The sequence below is a fragment of the Podarcis raffonei genome, chromosome 13 (assembly GCF_027172205.1).
Source record: "Podarcis raffonei isolate rPodRaf1 chromosome 13, rPodRaf1.pri, whole genome shotgun sequence".
Taxonomy (NCBI): Eukaryota; Metazoa; Chordata; class Lepidosauria; order Squamata; family Lacertidae; genus Podarcis; species Podarcis raffonei.
Window position 1 is genome coordinate 6,462,535 of NC_070614.1, and position 22,767 is coordinate 6,485,301.

The following is a 22,767-nucleotide window of genomic DNA, read 5'->3' on the forward strand; positions in this document are numbered from 1 at the left end:
TGCCGGCTCCCTCGGCCAATAAAGCAAGATGAGCGCTGCAACCCCAGAGTCGGCCACGACTGGACCTAATGGTCATGGGTCCCTTTACCTTTACCTTTACCACTTGGAAAACAATGACCAACCAGGTTTTATCAGACTTTGCTCTAGAAAAGGCAGGGAGGGGGCTTAAAAAGAAGAATTTATATTTGAGACACTACAACAGTAAAACAGCAGTGGTCATATATCAAAATCTGTATGCCAAAGCAGTAGAAATTTGCCCAGCGGCAAAAAAAACAAGTATTCCACATTAGAAATAATGAGAATGGACGATTTCTGCTCTGCAGTTGTTCCAGGATTTTGGTATTCCGTCTGCTGAACTCAGATTAAATGCCGGTCAGAAATCAGATTTTTCCAATCTCAGGATGGAACAGATTTTGTGTGTGCACTGTTCCTATTTTATTAGAATAGGATGCAGTAAAACCTGCATCATTGTACCTATCCACACCAGTCTCCACTTAATTCAGTAGGGGGAAAGACTGGAAACATCAGCCTGCGACAGAGAGCAAAGCTACTGGTGAAGACCCCTGGGGCAAGAATGTCTCCATTGTGGGGTGTTTTTTTGAGCACCAACAAAAGCCTCTGAGAGCTGGTCTGGGAAGCTGGTTTGCCTCTTCCCTAGATATCTTGAGCCCACCTGTAGTAAAGAGGAAATCACTGTCTCCCTCTGGCACCTTAGCAGCCTTTAAGTTCCCTTTCGGGGCATGAGGGAGAAATTCAGGGAACAGGAAGTGCAAGTCAGTTGTGTTTCCTATTTCACCTTCTTAGTGTTGTGCTCAGAATGGCTCTCAGCCTATGGCTTCAGCGCTCTCCATCCTTTTGCTCGACTGCTGTTAAATTGAGACCAGCTACATGAGCCAATTTTAAAGTGTGTGGGAAATTTCCTTTGGTGCCAGCGCTGCCTCTTTCCGTGATACACCAATCAATCCCTTTGATGAATTCTAATATTAAAGCCAAACTACTGAACACACCATCAAAATCAGAGGCAACAAAATTCACCCCTTACCTTTCAGCGTGAGATATAATTGTTGGAGCAAGTTTGTTTATTAGTAACCTGGGGCGGGGGGGGGAGGTGTGTGTTTTTTTGCAAAAGAAAAGAAAGGAAAAGAAAGATTTCTTTGAGTGCAATATTGATTCCTTTCTAAAACTGCCCTATTGATCTTAGTGCATTAAGCTTCTCAGGGAGCGAAAAGCAGACGCTGGAACGTATGCAGGGAAGAGACCACACACATCCCAGAACACCCTTCAGAAACTGAGCATAGTTTCCATAACACAGGGTAAAGTAGAATCTTTAGAGTCTTCAGTGACTAAGAATATTGTTCGCAAGCCACTAAGTCTTCTGTGCAGAATTCATTCAACTGGAAAACTTTGCTAGTCTTCATTTATGTTGATGCGCTCAACGTATGACTTCAGTATCCCCTTGAAAAGTCCATTTTTTAGGAAGGATTCGAAATCTGTGGGACCAGAGATGCTCAGAAGACTGGAGTAAATTTACGGACTATTTGAAAAGTAATTGTGATGAACAGATTACGCTAGTAGGTTTGCAAGAAGTTTTGTAAGGTGAATTATTTGAAATATTGCAAAAAAGACAATGAGGTGAACTATTAGTTAAGGACAATTAAAGGTAATATAAAATTAAGAAATGCATAATAAGTGACATGGAATGGAAAATCATCAGAGGCGTTGACGGAAGTCCAAAAATATTGTATAAGATGAGAAGTTAAGCTGTATGAATGTTGGAATTAATATGTTAAAAAAATTAATAAAATGTGTATGTATATATATATGTGTGTGTGTGTGTGTGTGTATGTGTATATATATATATATGTGTGTCCAATTTTTAGTACAGTCATACCTTGGTTCTGGAAAGCCTTGCGACTCAAACGTTTTGGCTCCCGAACACCGCAAACCCGGAAGTGAGTGTTCTGGTTTGTGAACGTTTTTTGGAAGCCGAACGTCCAACACGGCTTCTGTGGCTTCTGATTGAGTGCAGGAAGCTTCTGCAGCCAATCGGAAGTCGCGCTTTGGTTTTTGAACGTTTTCGGAAGTCAAATGGACTTCCATAACGGATTCCGTTTGAGAACCAAGGTATGACTGTACATTGTGTTTATTTATTATGAATTAATTTTTATTGCATTTGGAACATAGGAAGCTGTCTTCTACTGTGCCAGACCACCAGTCCATACAAGCTCAGTATTTTCTGCACAGTTTGGCAGCTGCTCTCCAAGATTTCAGGCAGGAGGTCTCTCCCAACCCTATCTGGAGGTGTGCTGGGAACTGAACCTGGGATCTTCTGCTTCCAAGGCAGATGTGCTACCATTGAGCCACAGCCCTTTAAAATAAATATAAATAAATCAGTTTAAACAATTTACCATCAGATGGAAAATAAATAAAATCAGTTTGAACAATCAGATGAACAGGGTGGGTACTAAAGTATGTGAATGTGTGTATCGACTGGCCAGCTAAACCAGGTAATGGTAGCCGATGGGTCTCAAACCCTTGGTGAGTTAGGGACTTATCCTGCATGCAAAGGCTGGCTGTGGCAGATTAAGTGGACAAGACCAATCGTGGATCCAAAACAGAGGGGTAGCTAGGGGGAGACACCCCATAGGGGTTGGCACTTACCACAGGACCTACAGTGCGCCCAAGCCACACGTCTCTCCTGGTAGTGACGTGGTAGCTTGGGCGCCTGCAGGCTTCACGCTGCCCAAAATGAGAGCACCGCCCTACAGCTGAGGGAAAGTTGGTGGGTAGACCCCTTGGAGGCTCTACGCAGCATGCCCTGCCCCGGTTCGCCTCGTCCCAGACTCAGGGCGCATGCACCGCCCCAAGTGGCTAGCTATGCCGCTGGTCCAACAGTTGAGAAGGGAGTTTCTGCACATGCTGTAGAGCAGCGGTTCTCAACCTGTTGGTCCCCAGATGTTGTTGGACTACAATTCCCATCATCCCTGAGCTCTGGCCTTGCTAGCTAGGGGTGATGGGAGTTGTAGTCCAACAACATCTGGGAACCCACAGGTTGAGAAAGGCTGCTGTAGAGGGAAGTGAGGGGCAGATGGGGGTCATCAACGTGGGAAGGTAGCCCAGGTTGCTGATCCTAAACCTCTACTGCTTTTCTCAATCATGAGAAATGCTTCAGGAGTAAACCTCGAGGAAAAATGCGTACCTGCTGCCTTGTGGGACATCTTTGGGAGAAGAGAAGGCTAAGCAGTAAACCCTACACAAATCTGGAGTGGAGTCCCTAAGACAGTTGGATGGTGCCTTGTATGCTCATGTCAACTCCTGCAGCCAAGCTGGTACCAGATGTATAGCCAGTGTGGTGTAGTGGTTAAGAGTGGTGGACTCATAATCTGGTGAACTGGGTTCGCTTCTCTGCTCTTCCACATGCAGCTCCTGGGTGACCTTGGGCTAGTCACACTTCTCTGAAGTCTCTCAGCCTCACTCACCTCACAGAGTGTTTGTTTTGGGGGAGGAAGGGAAAGGAGATTGTTAGCCGCTTTGAGATTCCTTAGGGTAGTGATATCCTGCCAACCTAGCAGTTCGAAAGCACATCAAAGTGCAAGTAGATAAATAGGTACCGCTCCGGCGGGAAGGTAAATGGCATTTCCGTGCGCTGCTTTGGTTCACCAGAAGCGGCTTAGTCATGCTGGCCACATGACCCGGAAGCTGTACGCCAGCTCCCTCGGCCAATAAAGCGAGATGAGCGCCGCAACCCCAGAGTCGGTCACGACTGGACCTAATGGTCAGGGGTCCCTTTAGCTTTAGCTTAGGGTAGTGATAAAGCGGGATATCAAATCCAAACACCTCTTCTTCCTCCTCCTCCTCCTCTTCTTCTTCTTCTTCTTCTTCTTCTTCCCTTTGGACCACATCAGCAGAGCCAAGAGGGGCCTTGTCATCTGGGCAACCCAGGGCCACCATACGCACAGGCCAGGCTTGCGTCCCAGAGAGTTCACTATGATTTGACTTCACCCTTGGAGGCAGATGGGTGCAAACAACAACAAGAAGCATTTAAAGGTTATAGCCTACTTTTTCAACTGCAAAAGAGGAATGGGCCGCAACATGTAGTGCAAGGCATTTAGTGAGACGTTGTCCTGCAATGATACTAATTTTTAGAGGGGCAGTATTGGGAGAGCAAGTGAAATATTTGCAGACTGGATACTGGCAGAAGAATCCATAGTAGTTATTGAAGCCCTGGTTCATGGCACCTATTATTATACAAACACCTGTTCTTCCAGCTGTTCCTGAGCAGCCTCTCAGTGCCATGTCCATTTGCCTGCATTATCTCCCCAGAGCTTGGATGGGATAGGTATCCATTATTTCACATCTCTGTTCTTATGCTATCTGAAGGCATCACAGTTATTCAGCAAAGAACTGAGACTACAGATGATTAGTTTGGTACAAGGAAGAGTGAAGTGCCAAGCCGGGCAAGAAAGTCTGAGATTGTAGGTGTGGGGGTGCCTTATTTTTATTTAGTCATTAATGTCCCTAGATGTAAGAAGTTCTGTTTTGATGTCTCAGCTGAACCTTAGAAGATTAAAAGCATTTTGATCGTTGCTTTTTGCAGCCAACATTAAACATTATTGTTCCCATGAAGTCAGAGTGTAGGTGTTTGTGTGTGTGGAGGAGAGTGAAATTAAGAAAAGAGCATTTGGTAAGAGATAAAAACAATGAACATAACCATAAAATTATATAGCTCTTTGCAAACTTCTCTGTACAGGCAGAGTAACATGATCAACCCTGCAACTTGTCTACTTAAGATTAAAACAAGGCAGTGTGATGTTCATTGTGCTTTTCATGCATAATAATAATAACAACATCAATAATAGTAATAACAGCTTTCATTAGGATAAGTCATAGATTCTCTTTCATGCAAAGCAGCTATGTGTTCAGAGAATGGCTGCGGGGACAGTCAAAATCTTTCCATGCCAGCATTCATCTGTTCACAATTGTCTGCTTTTCTCCCCACATAGGGTTTTTTTCTCTCCCTTAAAAATAAGACACAATGGATGCCTACCAGCCAGCCAGCTAGCCAGCCAGGTTTTACCAAAATTTGCCAGCTCTCATGAGTGGCAAATAATTGTGGATAAATACATGCAATATTTTGAAGAGAAAATTTATCCACACCCTGCAAAACTCTTTTAGCTTTTGTAAAAAATTATTCAGGTATTTAACCTTTGGGTGACATTCATATATATTTGATATCTGTCTGTCTGTCTTGTCTATCTGAAATTAGCTTTCGGCAAATTCCACTGACAAGCAGTTCAGGATTTCAAAGGCCTAAGACTTTTGAAGTTGGGCTGTGGTCTAAACCACTGAGCCTCGGGCTTGCCAATCAGAAGGTCAGCGGTTTGAATCCCCACGATGGGGTGAGCTCCCGTTGCTCGGTCCCAGCTCCTGCCAACCTAGCAGTTCGAAAGCATGTCAAAGTGCAAGTAGATAAATAGGTACTGTTTCAGCAGAAAGGTAAATGGAGTTTCCATGCGCTGCTCTGGTTTCTCCAGGAGTGGCTTAGTCATGCTGGCCACATGACCCGGAAAAAAGGTCTGTGGTCAAACGTCAGCTCCCTTGGCCTGTAAAGTGAGATGAGCGTCACAACCCCAGAATCGTCTGCGACTGGACTTAACTGTCAGGGGTCCTTTACCTTTACCTTTTAAAAAAGATTTTTGAACTCTTCTCCCTTACCTCAAAGTTCCTCTGCTTTTCCAGCTGAGGTTCACTTCAAATTTGGTTTTACATCAAGCCGTGTGGACAGTTCTATTCATGAGCGAACACCCTGCGTGGAAACTTAAGTTTAGAATAATTAACATAGATGTGCAAGTTTCTCTGAACAGTCAGGATTAAAGATGTTCCCTTAGCCTGCCTCTCTTTATAAAAGTAGCAACATGTTCTTTTCATGACTTTTTGGAAACCGTTTTGCTTCTACTACACTGTTTTTGTAATACTTTAGAGTTTAAATCTTCTCGTTTGAATGTTTTTGTTTATCGTAATTTTAACTTTTTGTAAACCATCTTGGAAACCTGTTTAAGGACAGAGTACAAATAAAATAAATCAAATGGTTCACTAATTTGGTTCCCACTTATTCAGAGGATATTGTCCTTGTAGTACCAATGACCTTTAAAATACTGGCTTGTTTTTTGTTTTTTTACAGCAGTCCTTTCCCCCTGTGATCATATTGCATGGTATCTCATTTCAAGCTTTTAAAATAGAATGATTGCAGACTTTGTCTGATTGCAGAGATTGTATTACATTTTGTTTGACAAAGAAAGCTAAAAGATGCATACCTTCTTCCTTCACTTCAGAGTTTTGTAATTTAGATGTATGGAGGATGCAAAGTAGCTATGGTTTCGTGCCTGAACCACAAAGATCGATTGAACATGCTTAATTGGTCCTTATCTTGCAGTTATACTTAACACTTCTTTTGAGGAAGATTCTAAAAGGATACAGTTACTGGCTTTCTAAAGTACTCTAGGTGCAGGGTTACCCATTTCTCTTATCTCTTTCCCTGCCTCCTTCCCCAAAGTTGAGCACAGCATTTTACATAGCAACTAATGAACATGTTAGTGATCAGTGTAGTCGGAAATTCAGGCCTCTGAAAACGCTAACTCCACAAAGGTTAATAGCATTGCAAAGTAGACTCCTTTAAAAAAATAATCACCAAAGTGGTATTTTAGTGGGTTAACACTCCAGAATAATGCATAAGGAAGAATGGGGGAAAATAACTATCTGAATAGTTATTTGAGGTGTCCAATGACTTAGACATTTTTAACACAGTTTTATATTGTAAGTAGTTTGTCATGCAGCACAGGAGCCTAACATTTGAAAGATTAAGACTCAGCGCACCTTTGGTAGCACAGAATTAGATGTGCTTTTTTGTTTTTCGTTTTTTTTAAATCTGGCCACTGTGTAATTGTTGTTTAAAAAGAAGAATATCATCATGGCTCACTTCAGACATCACACCAAACTATGGTTAAGAAAGCTGAACTATGTTATAGTGCGATATATGGATTGGCGAACCCTGATTTGCAGTTGGCCAGCAAACCAAAAATCAGAAACCATGCTTTGTGCTAACTATGGCTTGGTGTGATGTCGAAATTGACAGCTCATAGTTCCAACCTTCATTCTGCTTCCAGAAGCTGCTGGAAAGCCATGGAAACAGGAATGGATTTTTAAAGCTAGGCAATTTCTGCTTATGTAGCTGAAAATGAAAATTAGAAGCAGATCTGGACCTTGCCATATTCATTCATTCAATATCCCGCTTTTCAGAGAGAGTTTTGTGGCTTGCCCTGTTGTGCTTTTGGGATCTCTAGTCAACACCAGCAATTCTAGACCCATTTCTATCATTTAGTAGGAGTTTGGTTTTTTCCTCTGGTAGGAGAACGTGTCATCTTAGTTGGTGAAACTTAATTTTGCAAATTTCTTCAGTGAGGGGGTCTTAAAATATGTTTTGGGGTGTGAGGAATTCAATTCTGTGTTTTTTTATTGGACAATGTTTCACTTGATATGTCTACGTTTGATGAAGAAGCACAGAAATTGCTTTCAGAAAACCAAATAATTTTAATTTTAACCTTCTGAAAATGTCAGGTAATGCTAAATAATAATACATAAGTAAGTAATGATAATTTTTAATATACGATATAACTGCAATCATTTTTAATGATTTCTGTGCAATTTTACACACCTTTTACTTACCAAGCAAAACTAACTTACCGTATTTTTCTATGTATAACAAACCCCCATGTATAAGACTCCAAATTGAGAAAATGGGGGGAGATTGTATCCATGTATAAGACGACCCACAATTTTGAACATATTTTTAAACAAAACAAAACCTAGTCTTAAACATGGAAAAGTATGGTATATCAGTTTAACCAAAATATATTTTGAGTTCCCAAACCATATCACAACTTTTTAGCACCCCTCATTTTGGGAATTTGAGAGTTGAAAAATTCAACTCGCCCTACTCTGGTAGGCTTTCTGTTCACATGGTGATTATTCTTTTAACAAGCAAATGTACTGGAGCCGGCCTGCTCATGGGGGCAGGATGAAGCTCCCGCCTCAGGCTCCATCTACCCAGCCACTTCTGTTGTCACCAACTAGAGCAGTGGTGTCCAAACTTTTTTCAAAGGGGGGCAGATTTGATGCAGTTGTGGAGCTTTTTCTACGATTTAACCATGAAGTTGTTGAGCTTTATTTAGGGTTGACGTTGTTGAGCTTTTGGGGGGGTTGAAGTTGTTGAGCTTTTATTAGGATTGAAGTTCTTGACGCTTTTTTAGGATTTTACCCCAGGGAATAAACTGCCACAGGGGCCAGATTAAACTGACCGGCAGGCCAGATTAGGCCCCCAAAGGGGACTTCGGACATGCCTTTATGCTCTGTGGTTAAGAGACTGGGAAATGTTATGTTTGTATGGGAGAAGTTTCTCTACCAGGCGAAAAACTCAGAAATTCTTCTCTTAAACTCTGACTCATTTATCGCTTGGGGATTGATAGACGGCTTACAACAAAGAGCTGTTATCTACTTTGACAAGCTCTAAAGCTGCGCAGCATTAGGGGGAGATTTCTTTTTCTTCATCCAAACTAGTAATTATTCTGACTCTGTTTTGATTTCTTCTCCTGTTCCGCAGCACCATCTCCAATCACAAATGTGAAAAAAGGGAAAGTCGGCAAAAATAGCATCCCACTCTCTTGGCAGGAGCCAGATCGACCCAATGGCATCATCCTGGAGTATGAAATCAAATATTTTGAAAAGGTGTGATTGTCCGATTGCAACACTGTTCTAACTATCTTTGATTTCTGCCTTCCTCTGCTCGGTTAGAATTATCGTATCTGTTCAAAAGGGATGGAGTAATTTTTGTTTGTAACTCCATGTCAAATTAATTATACTGTGACTGATTAGGAAGCCTTGATGTGTGTGTGTGTTTGTGTGCATACTTATTTTCCTTAGTACATTGCTTCTGTTGAACAAGGTTTCTTGTCAGTTTCATGTCCGGTTTTATTTCACTAAAGTTAAGAAAACTGACAGTGCAATCCTGTGCATTTCTTCTCAGAAGTAAGCCCCACCAACTTACTCCTAGGTAAGTGTGTACAGGAATGCAGCTTGATTAACTATGATTGAGGGATAGTCGTTAGATCGTATTCTTGTAGCTTTTCCAAAATGTCATGCAGTTATTATTATTAGACACATTTAAATGTTCAACATCCATCACATAGATGAATTTGTAATATAATCTTAATAAGCCTAGAGTACAATTAGCTACATCAGAGTGAAGGAACTTCGTAGCTCAGTCTCTGAGACACTGTCCTACTGCATAGCAGTTCTGCGATGACATTTGGGCCATAGCTGTCATCTTTTCCCTTTTCTTGCGAGGAATCCTTTTCGGAATAAGGGAATTTCCTTTAAAAAAAGGAAAACGTTGACAGCTATGATTTGGGCTCTTCTAGAATTTACTTTGTCCAAGTATTTTAGTTTCAAAACACCAAGTCAATTACTTCATACCACTTTCGCTGTTCTCCTTTCCCCTGAAATTAACCAAAAACAAACAAAAAACAAAAAAACCCCACAACAGGGGAATTGTAGTTTGATGAAGGTGCTGGGCTGGCCCAAGAAATTTTGGCATCTGAGGCAAACCACAAAATGGTGTTTCCCTCCCCGCCAGGGAAGAAGGGGTGAGTGAAGATCTATATCCAGAACAAGGAGGGGAATACAGATCTACATCAGGATCTTCAGTTCCTGTGGATCGTGCCACCTGAGGCAGTTGCTTCACCTTGCCTCATGGGTGGGCCGGCCGCAATGCTGAGACTTCTCTTTTAGAGATCCCTAAGCTGCCTCCTTCACCACACAGAGCCAGAGCTACAGTCCCTTGGTTTCCTTGGGAAGAAAATATTGTTCTCAAACTAGTTTAACTACAAGTGACTCGGTGTTGAATTGTGGTGCATGAAAAATCAAAACGAGGGTTAGACTAACATGAAATAATAAATGAAGGACTGAGGAGAGATCAAGTGAAACAAGCAGACTCTGCCCCCCCCCCAAACCCCAGGTAGCTTCACTCCAAAATGGAGGACAAAAAAGTCGAGAACTCAGCCATGCTATTTAGGAGTTCACCCATTGCTCCACAGCCTGAAATCCTGATAATTCTTGACAGGAAAGTAGTTTCCCATAGATCTGGGGGCTCTGAATTACCTCCTCTTTTTCCTCGAGCATCGTTAGTACGTTAGGAATACTCTTCCGTCTTCTGTTATTTTCGTTTCTGAACTCTGTTCAGACAGCTAGGAAAAAGCACTAAACAGCATTTGTGTGAAGACAGTGGTGGTTGTCAGAGAAAAAAGGTGGAAGAAACGGGGAGAGTCAGAAATGGGTTCTCTTGGCTGCAGGTAGGGAGAGAAGAGGCTGACAGGCTTGAGGGGACAACATACAGATAAAATGCATAGGCTAAATCTGCTAATATTATGATGTGGGTAACTGCCACTGAGAACAGAAGGCTTCACAACTTAAGAACACAAAAGAGCTTGCTGGATCACGCCAATGTCCCATCAAGTTCAGCATCCTGTTGGCAAACCAGATACCTGTGGAAAGCACGCAAGCAGATTTAGGGCTTCAGGATTAATTTCTTTGTTCTTCCGAGGGAAGAGTAAGCCTGTTTTCCTTCATAATAACGTCTTATAAAGCACACTGATAAGAGCTACTGAGCGAACGCTTTGAATAAATTAATATGATCATATACTTGCTCACATACAACGTGCAGAATCAAGATGACGTACTTGAATTGCCTTTTTTGTGAGCGGTGTGGGGCGCGCGCGCAAAGCAAAGTCGTTTAAATTTAGTGAAATAAAACCTGCATACTTCATTTTGTTTTTATTACATCCATTAGGCTTGATAGTTAATATAAATGATCTTTCACACACACACAAAAAACCACCAGCCTACTCAAAACAGCAGCAGGATTGCAGTTCAGCCTTAATTCCTGTTACTGTTCATTCTGCTTCCTTGTTTTGTGACTTCGTGCTGTTGGGAAGCAGTGAAATATTTAAGGTGGGGCAGGCAGTTCCCCCACAGAGGGCATCAAGCTGGGGGAATTTTTGTCCTCACCCTGGGCACCATATTACTGGGTGGATTAGTGCAGAATCTTCCTACATTTCCATTGCTTAGACCTGGCAGGCATGGCCAAACTTGGCCCTCCAGCTGTTTTGGGACTACAGTTCCCATCATCCCTGACCACTGGTCCTGTTAGCTAGGGGTGATGGGAGTTGTAGTCCCAAAACAGCTGGAGGGCCAAGTTTGGCCATGCCTGGTTTGAGGGTGGAAGACACCCACACAATTGGCCTTGTAGCTTTTCACTCAGTTGGGTGAATTTAATTTTAGAGCTGCGATAGATACAATACTGGAAAAGGCCTAGATCGGGCTTTTGGGAAGGATTGGTGAAGGAAAGATTCTCGCCGGCAGAAAAGGAAGTCTTGTGCCTTGCCTTGCCCTCCCCAGTCTGTTTCTATCCCTTCCCAGTCCTCAAAGCAAGTGAAGTCGGGGATTTCAATCAGCCCCTGCCCAGGTGACTGGCCAGAACAGAGTTTTGTGCTATTTGCAAATATGCAGTGCATTTATGCCAGTCTGGCAACGTCGGCGTGTATCAAGAGCTGATGAATTTTAGATGCTCAGCGTTGCTGTGCAAGGTCTCTGTTCTCCCACGTTGCTTTACAGGGACCAAGCTGAGAAGCCATTCATATATGCAGGCATGCCAAACCAGGGGTCAGCAAGGTTTATCTCGCCTGAGCCGGATCGGTCCCGCAGAGATCTCTCCATGGGCCAAATCACGAGTGCCCACGCCTGCGATTTTCGGCATCTGCACAGACGCGATTTTCGGCAAAGCGAGTCCTCGTGACATGCTGCACTGGTTTAGCTCAGCATGCAAGTGGGCAACTTGGTTCGGGGGCGGCTTATGGATCGGTCAGATGACCTCTGCGGGCTGCTTCCGGCCCATAGGCCTTAGGTTGCTGACCCCTATGCCAAATAATGCTCCTTTCTTAACTGCACTACTGCAACGTTGCAAATGGTTGGGTGCTCCCCCAGGCAAAAAAAGAGGAGAAAAAGTCAATCAAGGCTTTTAGCCTATGGAAGTGTGTGTGTGTGTGTGTGTGTTATACATGGGGGAGCACTTAAACATGCCCTCCACCAGCTGCAATGTGAGGATATGCTGTCCAGAAACCATTGTGTCACATTGTGCTAATAAATCCTAAAGTGATTATTTTCTGTGAAGGACAAAATGCACTTTTATTATTTTACTGTGCTGTTAAAATTCAACGACAAGCTTTGATTACACAAAATCCTATTGCAATTGTAACCTCTCAAGTCTCATCAAATTAGCAAAGCAGTCCGTATTATACAAAAGTACAGCTTTAAAACCTAACTAGCTGTATCTAACTCTCACTTCAAATATAAAGACATATAGAAAGGGAGATGATTCCATATCAAAATTAAATTTGACAGACATGTTTCAGCCAAACAATCCCTTTTGACTGCTTAGAAAAGTTTCATAGCTGCAGGTTCTCATTAAATGAGACCCCTATCTATATTTTAAAATACATATCCTTTCAATAATTTGGCTGCAGCAAAGTAAATGGGAATAGGATCCAAGTGTCTTAATTCACCAGAGGTTGAACATGAGACAGCTGCTAAAATAGCAAATGCCATTTTAGGCATTACTGGGCACCTAATGTCAACATCATGAGAAGTAATAAGCCCTCTTAAGGTGTTCAGTTTCTGCATGTGATGGCTGAGCTACAGAGGTGCACCCACAAGCCCTGTTCTCACCTGTGCTCATTCCACCCCGATCTTCATGCACTGTGCAGATGTGTCTGAAGGGGGTTTGCAACCATGTTCAACTGAACATGCTTAGATGCCTCCCTGTATTGGGGAATCCTGAATTATCACAAGGAGGCTTCTAATCACGTTCAGACAACTTCGAGGACCCCAGGGGCAGGTCTGATGTGGAGGTGGTACATTTGAGGACATTGGGGATGTGTGCCTCTTGTCCTTCCCCTATTTAGCTCTGAGCTCCTCCAGAGGGTTGTAGCTCCATTCTGCCCCACCTAGTTCTCTTATGGCCAGTTCTGGGTGCCACAATTTAAGGAGGGCATGGACAAATTGGAGCATTTCCAGTGGAGGGAGACCAGGGTGATGAAGGATCTTGATGTCAAGTTGAACATGACCCAGCACGAGAAACCAAGAGCCACAAGGAACACTTAAAAGATCTGAGCATATTATAGTGTGGAGAATAGAAAGTTAAGGGGAGATGTGATAGCAGTCTTCAGATATTTGAAGATTTGTCCCACAGAAGATGGAACACACTTTGTTGCTTCAGAGGAAAGGATCAGAAGCAGTGCCAGATTTACATATAAGCTAAACAAGCTATAAAATACATATTTTATTATGTGCAAGTGGTTTTCGATACCTATTAGGTCCATAAATGACCATATAGCATATATTCAACACAAAAAGCGGCAATTTGTTGTTGACAAAGGACAGCTGGACATATAAAGGGCCCATTATTTCCAGTAGCTTAGGGCTTCATCAAAGCTAAATCTGGCCCTGATCAGAAGCAACTGCAGGGAAGCACATTTCAGCTAAACACAGAATAAACTTTCCTTTTTAATGGTACAACCTCATTTGACAAGTGAACAGACTGCCTCACAATGTGGTGGGCTCTCCTTCATTTCAGAATTGACAGCTACCGGCCAAAGATGCTGTTGCATCTTGCCTTAAATATGGTGTTGCAATGGCTGACCTTCAAGCCCTCTTCCAACTCTACCATTCTCACATCTGTTAAATATAAAACTGAGTGTTCATTTACTGCCCTTCATATATGGAGTGCCGCAGGTGTGATGCTCCTAACCTTTTATCCAGAGTTGAGAGATCAACTTCAGACTCACTTTCTTCATTTCCCCCCTTCCATGGTTTGGGGTTAAATGCGTGCATCAAGGTTCATTCTTGGTATAAGCTTTTGTGTGCATGCACACTTCTTCATGCACACAAAAGCTTATTGCTTGTCGAGGACCCCCAAGACCCCCCCCCCCCGAATAAAAACACGGTTCACACATCTTTTGTTTTGGTTTTTGGCATAATTTTGGCCAAACTTTATTGAATTACAGTATGTGAGTGGTTGCTTAGGCATTGGTTAGCGACTATCTGTTCCCACATAGAGGTAGGAAGAGAACTGACAACCACACCCGTGCAGAAGTCAGTAAGGTTAAACAATTTTGGGGAGAGGATAAAGCTGGGTGCCAGGCTCTCACCTCTCCCTAAATGCTCCCAGGGGCTCTTGCGCGGCCCTAGCCCCTTGCCAGGGATTCAGACAAAAGCATGGCAAGCCCCTGGATTCCTCTAACGGAATACCCTTGCAGCAGCAGCAGCATTGGAGGGGCAGGCACAGCCAACCACATCCCCTCCACCAACCAAAAATTAACTAATGCCTAACCGCAACCTTACAAGTTGTGATGATTTGCTACGAAGTCGGCAAAACCCAAATGGCACCAGCCAATCAGCCAAATGGTAAAATTCCTACCAGGCCCCTGCCCCAAAGCAGACGACCCCATGACAGGCATCGCAAGGTCAGCGCGAACAAACCCTAAATAAAGAGAGGGTGGGCAGGTAATCCGATGTGCACAGCGAAAAGAGGAAGCTCAACGCTGCGCACAGGGAACATATATAGCACCCCCACCAATCAAATAAAATTGCAATAATACATTTTCCCCAGCAACAATTGAAGGTGTCCAATCAAATTCGTGACTATCCAAACTAACCCGCCCAGCAACAGGGGATGTCATGGTTGCTCCCACCGCAACATGGGCTCTCCATGAAGGAGAACCCGCTTACCAAGAACAAACTTAGTTGGTCTCTAAGGTGCTACTGGACAATTTTTCTTCTTCTTTTTATATATATTTCGACCACGTCAGACCAACACGGCTACCTACCTGAATCTAGAATCAAGGTTCATGTTAGACTGAATTCATTCTTAACCAGGGCTTGAAGCTAGATTCTTAACCAGGGCTTGAAGCTAGAAGCTCTGGTGAAAGTAGACCAACAAAAGCATAAACCTTTAGCAGATGCGACTTTACACCATGTTTCACACTCAGAGAGGAAAGGAGACAGCAAGCGCGCAGCCTGCTCTCAGTCTTTTAAGTGTGGTTAAGAGATTGCAGACATTGTGTTGACAGCAGCCTAGCGTTTCTGCTGTATAGTAATAGCCACCAAGCTTGTGCCTGCTATTTATAAGATTTCCCTTTCTATGTCTGTGTGTGTGTGCGGGTGTGTGTATTCATGCGTGCGTGCGCCAAAAAGGATCAAGAGACCAGCTACACTATCATCAAATCCAAGGAAACGAAAATTACCGCAGATGGACTGAAACCTGCTTCAGCATATGTCTTCCAGATCCGAGCACGGACCGCAGCAGGGTACGGCAGCTTCAGCCGAAGATTTGAGTTTGAAACCAGCCCAGTGTGTAAGTCATTTTAATTACTGTCTGCCCATGTCTCTGTAATGGTTAATAGGAAAGAGTCAGCAGATCGATATCTTTGCAGGGGACACGTCAGCCTCCATCTCCTCCCTCTCCTCTCCCTGTCTCACCGGAGCCCTTTGTGGCCTTGTGTGTTCAGACGCATCATTCATAAACGTGGTGAGGGAAAGCTCAGCACATATTTCACCGGCTTGTTTCTCCTCCAGAATTTCAAACTTAAATCTTCTCTGAAGTCTGAGTGCTAAAGAACCTCTTCTTTTATCGTCACCCTCTCTCCCAATACAGTGGTACCTCGGATTACATTCACTTCAGGTTACATACACTTCAGGTTACAGACTCTGCTAACCCAGAAATAGTGCTTCAGGTTAAGAACTTTGCTTCAGGATGAGAACAGAAATCGTGTTCCAGTGGTGCGGCAGCAGCAGGAGACCCCATTAGCTAAAGCGGTGCTTCAGGTTAAGAACAGTTTCAGGTTAAGAACAGGAACGAATTAAGTACTTAACCCGAGGTACCACTGTATATACTGAAATGTAACAATCTTCTCACATATTGTTCAGGTCCTTTAAAATAAAAAAAACAACCTCTGGAATGTTAATAGGTTGGCTATACCTCTGAAGAAAGCAAGTACAGTACTGTCACAAGCAAGGCTCCATGTACCCTGTGCTAAAACCATGGTGGACAAACAGAACTTCAAATCTTCCACAGGTCACATGGCAGAAAATCTGAGTCCTCCCGGCTGTCTGATTCAATTGTTCCTATATGATGCATGCATTTTATCTCATTCACACATTATATTTTTAGGGGACATGGTGTTGTGTTTTTAATGTGCAAATATTTGATGTACATTTGGTGAAGCTATCCTAAAGGGCGATAGCTGATTGGCAGAACAAATGTTTTGCAGACAGAAGGTCCTGGGTTCATTCCTCAGCATCCTAAAGTAGGGCTGGAAAGACTCCTGGCAGGAACCATAGACAGTTTCTGCCAGTCACTGTAAACCGTGGGTAGACAAACTAAGGCCTGTGGCCGGATTCAGCCTAATCACCTTCTAAAATCAGCCCGCGGACGGTCCAGGAATCAGCGTGTTTTTACATGAGTAGAATGTGTCCTTTTATTTAAAATGCATCTCTGGGTTATTTGTGGGGCCTGCCTGGTGTTTTTACATGAGTAGAATGTGTGCTTTCATTTAAAATGCATCTCTGGGTTATTTGTGGGGCATAGGAATTGGTTCATATTTTTTTTTTCAAAATATAGTCCGGCCCCCCACAAGGTCTGAGGGACAGTGGACCGGCCCCCTGCTGAAAAAGTTTGCTGACCCCTGCATTAATACAGAGCAAGATGGTCCAATGGTTGACTCAGTAGGTGTTCCTCAAAGATTCTTGAATCAGTGTATAATGGTGGCAAGGAAATATGCTGGCTGATCTCAGTACTGAGTTGTGGCAAGAGACTAATCTTGGACTAAGAGGAGCACTTCCAAGTGAACAGCTTTTTAACTGCTCTCCAAATGGGTTTTGTGTGTGTGCGTTTTTTAAAGAAATGTTATCTTAATTACTCCGTGAACATCTTGCATGGGTAACCAAAAAAGCCTCCCACCAAAGACGTTTTTACTACATTGGTCCTTGAATTTACAGCCATTTAAACGTCTGAAAATGTAGGCTGCTTTCGCTAAGAGCGGATCTACACTACAGACCTTTAGATTAGGTTTTTACCAGCTTAACTGTCATGGCTTCCCCCTCCCAAAAAATGAACAAAAACATTGGAACCTCATTTTGGAACTCCAGGAGTTTACAAGTTGTTGTTTTTTCCCCTGGGGTAGAAAAAAATTACCAGTTTAGATCTGTAATGTAGATATGCTCTGAATCTCTCTATCTGGTTCCCCTTGTATTCAAGCGCTTTAGGTTGTTCAGAGTTACTCTTCAGACCACAACTGATGACCTTTTAAATGTTTTGTTCCACTAGAAGAAAAGGGAGATTGAATGGAATCTTTTATTCTGCAGTTGGATTAAGAAGGAAGGATAGCATGTTACTGTTGATATATCTATTTACTACAAAGGAGGTGTGAAATCTGGGGAAAGGTCTCACCAATGGCTAATGAGCTTGTTTGATTTAGCAAAATAGTTCTGATTTCCAAAACACAGCTGGAGCTTTTGAAAGATGCAAGAGAGATCATGCTCTGCAGCTTTTTCCAAGGAGTTGATGATTTTTCTCGGTTTTCTGCTGGTAAAAAATATTAAATAAATAAAGGCTTCATCCTTCTAGTTGAAAATAATGTGTTGTCAAACTGGTTTCTACTCATGGCATGTTGTGAGAGAATTACAACTCAGTACAGTGGTACCTCAGGTTACATACACTTCAGGTTACATACGCTTCAGGTTACATACTCTGCTAACCCAGAAATAGTACCTCGGGTTAAGAACTTTGCTTCAGGATGAGAACAGAAATCTTGCTCCCGCGGCGCAGCAGCAGCAGGAGGCCCCATTAGCTAAAGTGGTACCTCAGGTTAAGAACAGTTTCAGGTTAAGTACGGACCTCCGGAACGAATTAAGTACTTAACCCGAGATACCACTGTATAGACCTGGAGGCTGTGTTTGCACTTGTGCAAGCTTGGAATCCAGTTTCTGATGTGAATTGTGTTAAAAGGTGTTTCTGGTAGTAATATTTTGAGAAGTGTGAATATGGCCAGAATCCAGAAAACTATGCATCTTATTCCAAAGAGATTTCCAGGCCCAGATTTTTCTAGCAGAAGTACTGCCTTTCAAATTGTGGGGAGTTGCAAAAGCAGTTTGCACTATAGCACTGGGCAAGTAAGAAATACTCAGAAATTCTGCTTGCTTAGTTCAGTTCAAGCCTCTTGCCTAAGGAACTCTTAGATCCTAGACCACATGCTAGATTTGTTTGCCTGTGTCAATGATCGCCAACTTTTCGAACCATAATTTGACCAGGAACAACTGGCATCATATCTTGTCTTCGAAAGGAGACAAGCAGAAACATACCTATTCCATCCATCTTTGGGGAGTTGATTTATTGTTACTTTATTTGAGTTGTTGGCTGTTGATGCTATTTCTAGCGAGGCTTTATTGGAGAGGCAAAACTTTTACAGATAGAAAAAAATTCCAGCTTCAATCTTGGGCACCTCCAGTTAAAGTTCTCAAGAAAGACCTCCAACCATAAATGTGATGGACAGCCTTTGCTGTTTAGAGCAACTTGATGAGATGGAGACAATATCTGACTCAGTGTAAGGCAACTTGATATGCTGGTGTATGTTTCACTTATGTTTGATTCACAAGAGTTTGAGGTATACAGGTTTTACATATGTGGTATATGATAGGCACAATTTAATTTTTCTGCATTCACATTTCTTATTTTATACTGCTTTGGGTTGTATACAATTTCTGTAAATAAACTAAAGTGTTTCATTGCTGTCCTTCATTAGGGCAGAAAATTACATGTTATGAGGAAGGCTGGGCTGCTGCAGAAAACATTGCTACCGTATTTTTTGCTCTATAAGACTCACTTTTCCCCTCCTAAAAAGTAAGGGGAAATGTGTGTGCATCTTATGGAGCGAATGCAGGCTACTCAGCTATCCCAGAAGCCAGAACAGCAAGAGGGATTGCTGCTTTCACTGCGCAGCTATCCCTCTTGCTGTTGTGGCTTCTGAGATGCAGAATATTTTTTTTCTTGTTTTCCTCCTCCAAAAACTAGGTGCGTCTTGTGTTCTGGTGCGTCTTATAGTGTGAAAAATACGTTATATTGTTGTCGTCATCCCCCTTCCTGTAACAGCTAGTAATAATTCTAATTTCTGTAACATCTAGTAATTCTGACTCACAATTTGTCCAAAAAAAGCAACAACTAAAAGATTCCTCCTCACCCCGCAAGCAAACAGGCTGCTGAAACAAAGTTTTGGAGAAAACCAAGGCTGGGTTTTTGTGCTGGACTGAGCATGTGGATGCCCTCTTGAGCTAGCATTGGAACTTGCAGTGGCGCTGTGGTCTAAACCACTGAGCCTCTTGGGCTTGGTGATCAGAAGGTTGACAGTTCAAATCCTCACAATGGAGTGAGCTCCTGTTGCTCTGTCCAAGCTCCTGCCAACCTAGCAGTTCGAAAGCATGCCTGTGCAAGTAGATAAATAGGTACCGCTGTGGTGAGAAGGTAAACGGCATTTCCAGGTGCTCTGGTTTCCATCACAGTGTTTCATTGCGCCAGAAGCGGTTTAGTCATACTGGCCACATCACCCAGAAAGCTGTCCATGGGCAAATGTTGGCTCCCTTGGGCTGAAAGCGAGATGAGCGCCACAACCCCATAGTCGCCTTTGACTGGACTTAACCGTCCAGGGGTCCTTTACCTTTACCTTACCTAGTAAATGCGGGTGACGCTGGGGTCTGAACCACAGAGCCCAGGGCTTGCCGATCAGAAGGTCAGCGGTTCAAATCCCCGTGATGGGGTGAGCTCCCGTTGCTCAGTCCCTGCTCCTGCCAACCTAGCAGTTCGAAAGCACGTCAAAGGGCAAGTAGATAAATAGGTACCGCTCCAGTGGGAAGGTAAACGGCGTTTCCATGCGCTGCTCTGGTTTTGCCAGAAGCGGCTTAGTCATGCTGGCCACATGACCCGGAAGCTGTCTGCGGACAAACGCCAGCTCCCTCGGCCAGTAAGGCTAGATGAGCGCTGCAACCCCAGAGTCATCCGCGACTGGACTTTACGGTCAGGGGTCTCTTTACCTTTACCTACCTAGTAAAAATAATTAAGAAGAGTCCTCAAGCCTTAAATCTTATTTAGCACATCTTACCCTGTGTCCTGAAGACATTCTGGTTTGCATTCCCTCCCCACTGTCAGCAGCCAGTTAACATGGGGTGGGAGTGAGGAACGTTCATTTTTAGGACGACAAGACCACACAGTAAGATATACAGTACTGCATCAGGGACAGGCAGACTGAAGACTTGAAGTCACTATAATGAATAAAAATGTCCACTCTTTAGCCTGTTGGCTTGGTTAAATTGCACTCGCCACTAATATTTATGCATTCGTGCCTGTTTAAAATTGTACAATTGGCATGTTTATTACATTTCCATATAATTTCAATTAAGGAAATATTTAGTGACAGGGAGAAAAATCCCTTCATTTCCCTTTTGAATAGAAATCCACTCTCTCCATTTGTTTTCTAAATTTAAATTCCCCAGCCTTTGATTGTTTGTCCTGAGCTCTTATAATCTGCTCTCTCTTTTAATGCTGTCAGTTTTCTCATTTTCATTGCATGTTACCTTTTTAAAATGAAATAGATTTTAAAGGAAAAGGAGACAAGAGCCATGGAGTCAATGAGCAATCTATTAATAGAGAAAAGAGCTCCATGATGCAAACATTAATGTAATAAAAATGATCTATTTAATGTATTTTATATTACATTAACCATTAATCATGTCCTATAAGTAGAAACAAAACCTTATTATAGTGCCAGATAAATCTCTTATTGTGAATCTTGGATACAGTAGAAAAGTTTCTAATTCAGAGTAATTCAGTAATCGTGTTTCAGGTTATTTATAAATAACCTGCTGGCATTTTGACACCATTGGTCTATTGCCATCCTGACCTTAAACTTCTGAGCAGAAATACCCATAATAATGTTATAAAGGTCTACCATGTAAATCAGAAACATCGCCTAGATTATTTTTTTTATGGGAACAGCCAATTCTAAAGCTCCAATCCTATAATCACTTACCTGGGAATAAAGCCCTTGGAACACAGTGGAACTTATTTCTGAGTAGACACACATAGGATTGCCCAGTGAAAATGCTTTTCAGTTATTAATGAACTGCCTTTAGAAAACTCTCAGAAACAAGTAAATGCTGTTACAGTTACCAAATTGAATTGCTGCTGGATTTCTCTTCTACTTAGAGCAGAATGTTTTCTTGGGTATCAGAGAGAGAAGTAGAATCTGAAGTGGGATTTTTGAGGGCTCCCCATCACAGCGAAACTTGTTGACAACTGCCTCCTCTGTCTCTAAATCTGCAGCACTAATTAGAACTTCAATGGACAGTTTGCAATGTATCTGTGTCTGTCCAATCGTTACGAAAGCATAACTATCGACTATCATTTAGTTCCATGCTGCTCAACTGGTGATTTACTGATCAAATACCGTGTTTCATTTTTCACATCACACTAAGCCAAAGAATGGCTTGCCACAAATGCGTGAGTTCTGGGAGAGGAGATAGTGACTTCTGCGCTACCTGGGACTAAGCCATAGTTTGGCTGAGTGTGTCTCCCCAAGCCCGGCTTCATGGTTTGTCTCACTCCGGAAAAACCACAAGTGGTAAATCAAGAGCAGACCTTAGTTATAGCTCATGGTTAGTCTGGAGCAAGACAAGCCACAAGCCCAGGTTAGGACAGCATTCTAAGCCAAACCATAGCTTAACTTGGGGTAGTGTGCCAGCAGGAGGTTTGGGGGAGGAGCGCAGTGGTCTCATTTCTGGGAACCTCCACATTCACACAAAACTATGGTTTGGCTTACTATAAGGTTACCGGATTTTTTTTTCAATGAATCGGGGGACACAATAAATAAATAATGGACGTTGATGCTGCAGCAATGGCGGTGGCAGAGGGGCGGCTGCCGCCTTGACCTCAACCACCACATTTCCCCTTCCTCTGAGGCTTCTATCTCCTTTCTCCATGAGCCTGGGCAGCCCCATAGTTCTCGGTTCTTCAGTGGTGGTGAAGGTGGTGAAGCGGTTCACTGTGGGTCAGGCATGGAAGGCGGAGAAGGAGGGCCGAGAGGGGTGGCAAGGCTCAGGCAGCGCAATGCCTCCCTTCCCATCAGAGCAGCCCCAATCCCATTCCTACTTGCGTGCAAGCAGGAGGGGGCAGGGACCCCTCAGTTGGGAAGCTAGGCTTCACACTGCCTTTTGGAGCAGTCCCATCCCAACTCCTACTTGCGTGTAAGCAGGAGGGGGCTGGGATCCCTCAGCTGGGAAGGGAGGCTTCCCGTTGCCTAACTGAGAGATCCCTGCCCCCTCCTGCTTGCACGCAAGCTCTGATAGGCAGCGTGAAGACTCCCTTCACAGCTGAGAGATCCCTGCACCCTCCTGCTTACACGCAAGTAGGAGTTGGGAGGCTGCTCCGATAGGCAGCATGAAGCCTCCCTTCACAGCTTAGTTGCTGGGGTCAGGGAAGGTGGAGGCAGCCCGGAAGTTGCATCTGAGAGCCCCTGCACCACCATCATATGGGGAATTCTGAGCAGCTCCTGAAGC

At 43.3% G+C, this 22,767-nt stretch overlaps 1 protein-coding gene across 10 annotated transcripts in view; it reads left to right on the forward strand.

Moving 5' to 3' along the window:
* The window catches only part of EPHA5 (EPH receptor A5), a 232,952-nt gene that overhangs the window by 164,792 nt on the left and 45,393 nt on the right, over nt 1-22,767 (forward strand). For 6 of the 10 annotated variants that reach the window (XM_053363671.1, XM_053363672.1, XM_053363665.1 and 3 more), the window contains 2 exons: nt 8,657-8,781; nt 15,361-15,520. The exons of the other annotated variants lie outside the window; for them this stretch is intronic. In XM_053363671.1, coding sequence (XP_053219646.1) covers nt 8,657-8,781; nt 15,361-15,520 — 285 coding nt within the window. The remainder of the gene's footprint in view (nt 1-8,656; nt 8,782-15,360; nt 15,521-22,767) is intronic. 10 annotated transcript variants of the gene reach the window in all.